This window comes from Seriola lalandi, unplaced genomic scaffold, assembly GCF_002814215.2.
Source record: "Seriola lalandi dorsalis isolate HSWRI2012SDOR001 ecotype SW California unplaced genomic scaffold, Sedor1 jcf7180002054583, whole genome shotgun sequence".
Classification (NCBI taxonomy): domain Eukaryota; kingdom Metazoa; phylum Chordata; class Actinopteri; order Carangiformes; family Carangidae; genus Seriola; species Seriola lalandi.
In genome coordinates this window covers 194,707-201,454 of record NW_019525136.1, presented here as the reverse complement: position 1 = coordinate 201,454, position 6,748 = coordinate 194,707, and the positions used below count along the sequence as shown (strand labels likewise).

Genomic DNA, 6,748 nt, shown 5'->3' with positions numbered 1-6,748 from the left:
AAGGGCTTTGTAGACACATAAAAAACAATCATTACTATGTTTGTCAGTCAAGGAAATCAACCAAACTTAAAATCCAGTGTTGAGCGAGGTTGCTGAACAAGATGATCTCAGTGCACTGCTCTGTAACTTTTTATTCCTCTTTGTCTTATTTTATTAATTGACACTTTATCATATTTCTTTGACCAATAGATGAAAATATGAAAAACAAACATGTCAGCAACATTCAGAATAACAGGGTGCTTCTGGTATTTGTAGTTTTTCTGTTGCTTTAAAACAAACACTAAAACAAATTATCAGTCTTCATTTCAAATGCAAAATATGAAAAAGCCATTGAGCTGACTTCCCAGGCCATTCTGTTCTTCTTGTAATGTCTTCAGCCTGCGTAAAGATGCCCAAAGTGGAAGTGAAACTAAACACGTGCCCATACATGCACATCACAAGGAAAAAAATCTGTTTGAATGATGAGTTGATTCACAAGAAGGAGTGCTGCCGCGGGCAACACAGGGCAAGTTTATTTAAGGAGCACTATTCAGACACAAGGCAGTTCAATGGTCTTTGCGGAGACATAGAAATACATTTAACATAAAATACTAATAATAATAAAACTGCATTTAAAAGATAATAAAGCAAAAGCAAAAATAAGAAAATGAATAGATAAAGATTAAAAAGAGGTTCAGTTTGTAAGTTATTGGGGAGCTGCAGCAAACAGGAATGTTGCAACCGTCACTGATCCATGTTGCAACTTTCACCAGGGTTGGCGTCAGTTGCAACGTCTGAATTCTTCTATTCAAATAAATATTGTGAATGATATGTCACATGTAATCATCTTTAAATGGTATGGGTGATTAGCAGACAGATGTAAGTTTTATATTGGTTTGTTTAGTTTGTCTGTGTGTCTGAGAGAAAGGAAGAAAGTGTTGCAACCGTCCCCGGTCTCTTTGCTGCCATTCCCACTGAGAATCTTCCAAGATGATCTGATGCTCTCTCTCTCTGAAGAAGCAGTAACTGTGGTCTCATGTTCTGGATCCTTAGAGCCAGTATAAATAAATCAGTATAAATCTGTTGAAACTGGGAACAGTGGTCTCTAACATGAACATGGATTGAGGATGCTGGTATTAGGTCAACTTTTGCTTTCTGAGGCCTCTTGCTGTATGTTTTAATAGATATCAGTCAGTGGTGTTGGATTCCTCTGTGGCTCAACCTCTGGATAATTAATGTTGAACTCAATTCAGCATTAACCACACCCAGAGCTCGTGCACATCTTCCTCCATCCCATCTGAAACATGCTCTCTGTCCTCTTCCTTGTTCCCAGCACTCTGAAATTGTGATCCATTCCATAAATTAATAAATATTCTTTTAAATGTTTACAACACAATATATTTCCACTACACACTCTGAAACACACCCATTTTCACTTTGCATGCATTTGATAACACAATCAAAAGGTTCTTTATTAACAGTAAGATCACACACATTTAAATCATTCTAGATGGTAACATACAATATTGTCCCAAAAATGAACAAATAGGCATTGAACTATTTCATTCATCATTTCCATCAGAATTTAATTAATCAGAGACAGAAAATTTAAACTTCATCTAAAAAAATATGGTCCTAAAAGCAGGGACATAAAATAAAAACAAAAATTAGGTGAACTTAACAGCAGCTCAGAGAAAGTGTTCTCTTAAAGCAAAGTGCTATTATTAAAGAAGAATAACAGGTTAAAGCACAGATGATTAATATTCCTGGTTAAAAAGGAGCAGCAGTCCTACAACAACTCCAGTGACAGCACCAGCAGGAAACTCTGAGGGAGGAACTGGAACCACACCAGAACCATCTGCCTGCACTTGTCTACCTGCTCATTCCGAAATCCAAAACACACTGCATCATTTAATACAAAGAATTTTTATTTGTTCATCATTCTTTATCTAATCTTACATAATCTAATCTCAGACACTCTCCACGTCTTGTAATAAGAAACCCTGCTTAACCTGCTTCTGCTTTGGTTTACTTTTCCTTTTGCTCACAGATCAGAGGTGGAGATTGTGTTAAAAGATCAGAAAGTGAGTCAAGTTACCATCATCTGATTTCCACCAAATTGTGATTCATTAAAATCACTTGCTGCACGCAGTTGATCTTATCTGCTGCATTATTACACAAGAAAAACATCAGGGATCACACAGACAGGGTGATATTAATAATCTCATTCAACTTTAAGAGGAATCATAACTATAAGCCCATTTTGAACAGGAAAAGAAGTTTTGTACAGTTTTTTTTAATGTTGGAAACAATTGTATAAACATAAAATAAAACAAGAATCTGTTCGATCATGTGTACACTGCAAAGATGATTACATGTCGGCTGGCTTTGAAGATTTAACAGAGCTACTGGTTTGCTGTTTTCTCCTTCACGCTAAACTAAGCTAAGCTAAACTAAGCTAAGCTAAGCTAAACTGAACTTGTCTGGGAGCTAACTGCTCAGAGTTGACACTGATATTGATTTTCTCATCAAACTCAAAACATCATCACCAAAGAAAGAGCAAAGGATTCGATTTTCATATTCAGTGTGCACACTTACTAATGATCAAATGACAGAATTATATGTAGGAGCCATGAATGATTGGAGGACTGGATTTTTGTCACAGTAAAGTTGACCTTTGACCTTTGACCACAAAATTCTGAAGTTCCCTCTGGGCTTCCTGATATATCGCATACGCAAGAACATGAGGTCACCGTGACCTTGAACTTTGACCCTCAAAATCTAATTGGTTCATCCTTGATTCCAAGTGCACATTTGTACCAAATCTGAAGGAATTCCCTCAAGGTGTTACTGAGATACATATACCCATAATATCAGGGGAAACTTTTTTCTTCCTGTATGAAGCATCTCATTGAGTGTGTCTGGCACTCAGGTTTCTGGATTCAGTCTCATAGAGAGCTCAGCGCCGTTGTCAGGGGCTTTAAGATCAGAAACATGCTGCTGATCCACTCCTGCTGCAGTGCATCTGTTCTTCTTCCAAACCAGGACACAAACAGTCACAGCGATGAGGGCGACGAGGGCAGCAACAACCACAGTGATGCGGACGGCGACTGTCATGTCAATGGACTTGTCTGTTGAACAAAAAAACAAAACAACACAAAAAAAATGAAGACGGATACAGACAAAGCAGGTTAGAACAGAATCACATTCATCAAGACTGAGGAGTTCAAACAGTATAATCAGTGATTCTGGCTTTTACCTTAAAAGTGTACATCTATGAAACTAGTATGTGTTGGATTGGAATGAAAGACACAAAAAACTAAATCAATAAAAACATTTAATGATCACAGTTAAAGTTTTGTTCAGTTTAGCAAAGTAGATGCAACCCAATTAAATCCTGTTTTCTAGGTGTCACCACTGGCTGCGTTCTGTGTTATTCTGGGTGGAGTAAAGAACGGACAGGCAGCACAAACCTGTTATTTGATGGTGAAAACAATTCAAAACAAAAACCTTGTTGGGCTCAAATGATCTGACCACTGACCCTGGGGTGTAGAATTTCTTAGACTGAATTATTTAACTGGTTTATTATGAGTTTTGTTGAAGAGGAATTTGCAGCTGAACTGGAGAACAAGAGCAAAAATACCCAACAAACCACAGACATGACGTCACATTCAGGAGCCGCTGATCTCACTCTTACCTTCGTTGGTCCTGATCACCGCTTTGTCCAGTTTGGTGACGATGTCGTCCTCAACACCAGAGAGCTGAAACACACAGTCGTACCTCCTCCAGTCTTCTGGATTGATGGATGATAAATTGAGGTCAACGCTCATCTGGAAGGTTTCATCATGGTTGGGGAGGATCTCTCCTTGGTCCACGTCCTCATGAAGATCCTCTCCATCTTTCCTCCAGAACATCACGGCTCTGTGAGGGTAGAAACCTGTAGCGTGGCAGCTGACTGGAGAGGAGGGAGTCTTCTGGAGGAGAGACACTGAGGGACGCTCTGGAGAAGGGGGGGGGTATAGAAGTAGTGATGGAGAGTGAAGGGGAAAGAGAAAGAGATAGATATGTGTTTTCAGTTGTAGATAATTGTGGCTGACCAACCCTAAAGGGAGCTCAATCAACAACATGCAACAAGCAAAAAAAAAAAAAAATAACAACAAGACAAAGAGTCTTCAGCCATGTTAGCAGCTCTGTGCTGTCAGCTAAAATACTAATGTCTGCATGCTAACATGCTAACAATGATAATAGCAGCATGGTGATGTTTACCAGGTACAATGCCATCTTAGTTCTGCCTGTTAGCTGTTACATGTAGACTCAGAGGGGAACAACACCACAGCTTGAAAATACATTTTCAGGAAAGTCGCTACAGTTAGAGAAGAAGACAGCAGTCAAACAGCATCTTTCTCTTCTAACAATGAAACTTACTTCTCTCATAGTAACTGTCCACTGACTATCACCAGCTGACTGAGGTGATGACATGTCCGTCTCTACCGATTGGTCAGGAGCAACTCAACTCAACAATGGTAATTCAGTCTGAGTAGTCTATATGAATATTGTTGTGTTCATGAAACTACATCAGGTCATGTGATTCTACCTGTTCTCAGCAGAGAGCTCTTCCCATAGTCCAAACTCTTCTTCAGCCAATCAGGACAAATCCGAGTTAAAAAGTCCTTATTGTAATTAATTCTCGGCATGTCAGCGTCCCATCTCAGTTTGATGACCACAGCCTGTGGTTTCAGAGCGATCCATGTCAGTGTCGTCAGGTTCAAAAACAGGATATCTTCTCCATCATAACCATACTGATGAAAACCAATACCTTCGTCAGTCTCATCGTCCCATTCACAGCCATTTATCTTCTGTAAAACGTGGACGCCTGAGACGGAGACAGAGACACAACAGAGACTGAAGGTAATATCTCCACCAGTTTCAGACCGAGAGCAGCTGTTATGTTGGTAATAATAAGACTTGTTTTCATGGCGGTTAGATTCTGTCTGACCTGCTGAAATCAGTAAAGGTAACCTCGTCAGATCAAGGCAGCTGCAGTTTTCAGTCAGGTGCCACAGTTGCTCTTCACCTACTGCATAACTTCATTGCATGATGGGTAACACCTGGCAGTCACCTGATATACAGAACTTTGACCAATAACATTACGTGTTACAGAAACTCTTCTGTAACACGTAATTTTTTTAGTCTGATTTTGTCTGATGAAAGTTCACTCTTACTGTACAAAATGTGTATGCTGTTTGTGTTGACAACTTTACACGCTACATAAATCAAATAAATAAAAATAAATAAATTAGTAAATAATTCGGAAATAAATGTGCAACAAACAAATACAAATACATTTTAACATTTATTTTTTATTATTTGGCATTATTTTATTAATCAAGGTGATTTATTATTTCCTGTGTCACTTTTGGGCCCCCGTACTGTAGGGTCACTTTATAACTAAGATACAGAACAGTTTGGCAGTAAAAAAAGGGAAATATACTGTACCTCCACTTTGGTCGAACTCTTGCTTCAAACGGAAAATAGTGGCTTTAAGGAGGTTGGGCTGGTTATAAGAACACTGCGCATTGTACCACTCCAGCTGCTGCGGGCTGTCATCTAAATATTTTTTCACCCAGTCCTGTTTTGCCTCTACTATCTTTGTGTCGGGGTCGCAGTATCCCACCATAATGTCATCAACCTGTGCGATAACCTCAAGCTCAGGGAGGTTTGGGACTCCAGAGGACACAGTGAAGAAATACTTGAGGGAGTGTTTCGCTGTGGGACAAACAAGGTTTTCATGATAAATACACAAGCATTATAAACATGATACGGTGCCTATAGAAAACCATCATACCCATTTGAAATAATTACTTTATTTGTTGTACAAGTTGAAATCACAACCCATTTAAAAAAAAACAAAAAAAAAAACCTGTTCCAGGTTTGTTTACTGATTTTCCTTCACAGCATCAAACGAACGTCAAAAAATTAAATGCTGCGTCCTGTATTGAATCAATACATTTGTCCCGTATTTTTGTTCATGTTATGTCCTCAAAGTGCTGTGAATAATGTAATGTCAAGTAAAACCAAACCAGTTGTAGCCTACAAGTGGATTGGAGAAGCTTTTGCAGAAGTGGGCGTTGTAGCCTCTGGTGGTTCACCTGGTAGAGCACATGTCATTAAGGCTTATTGCAAACGGCAGTGGTGTGAGTCTCTTATTTCCCCACAGAAAAGGTAGCAACACTAAGTGAGACGCAGGAGGAAAATGTAGATCTTACCTGCTGATGAAACGTGACAGAAAAGAATCAACAAAATTAACTTCCCCATCTTGCTTTGTTCGTCCATTGCTTTCTCTCGGTGGATGGGAAAAAAAGGTGGAGCCAAGACAAACGGTTGTTGGCAAACCAGTATTCAGCTTGTCTTCAGTCTGCAATAACTGTTGTATGTTTTTCTGTATCACAGGGAGCCTATTAAAATTCTACATGGTCACCTGTGATAATCATGAAAGCGCAAAAATCCACACGTTCACAACAGGAGGGTCGCCTGCTCCTTCTCCTTATCCAGGTGATCCCAGAATTGGCACTATCCACACTTCATGAGTGGGTTACGCCCCATGTGTAGAGGCTACAGTCCTCGCTGCAGCTGGCCCCCGGTTCGAGTCCCGCTTCGGACGGCCCCTTCCCCTCCATGTCATTCCCCCTCTCTCTGCCTCCCCATTTCCTGTCTCTCTCTACTGTCCTGTCCATTAAAGGCACAAAAAGCCCCCCCCCCCAAAAAAAAA

General features: G+C 39.8%; 1 protein-coding gene across 1 annotated transcript; it reads right to left on the bottom strand.

Annotated features, from left to right (window-relative positions):
• Positions 1-1,408: 1,408 nt before the first annotated feature.
• On the bottom strand, positions 1,409-6,528 carry LOC111664195 (major histocompatibility complex class I-related protein 1-like). The gene is made up of 5 exons (XM_023418710.2): positions 6,246-6,528; positions 5,476-5,745; positions 4,574-4,852; positions 3,677-3,979; positions 1,409-3,110 (listed from the first exon to the last, which is right to left on the bottom strand). The coding sequence occupies exons 1-5, from the start codon at positions 6,310-6,312 to the stop codon at positions 2,908-2,910; spliced, it is 1,122 nt and encodes a 373-aa protein (XP_023274478.1). The 5' UTR covers positions 6,313-6,528; the 3' UTR covers positions 1,409-2,907.
• Positions 6,529-6,748: the final 220 nt, after the last annotated feature.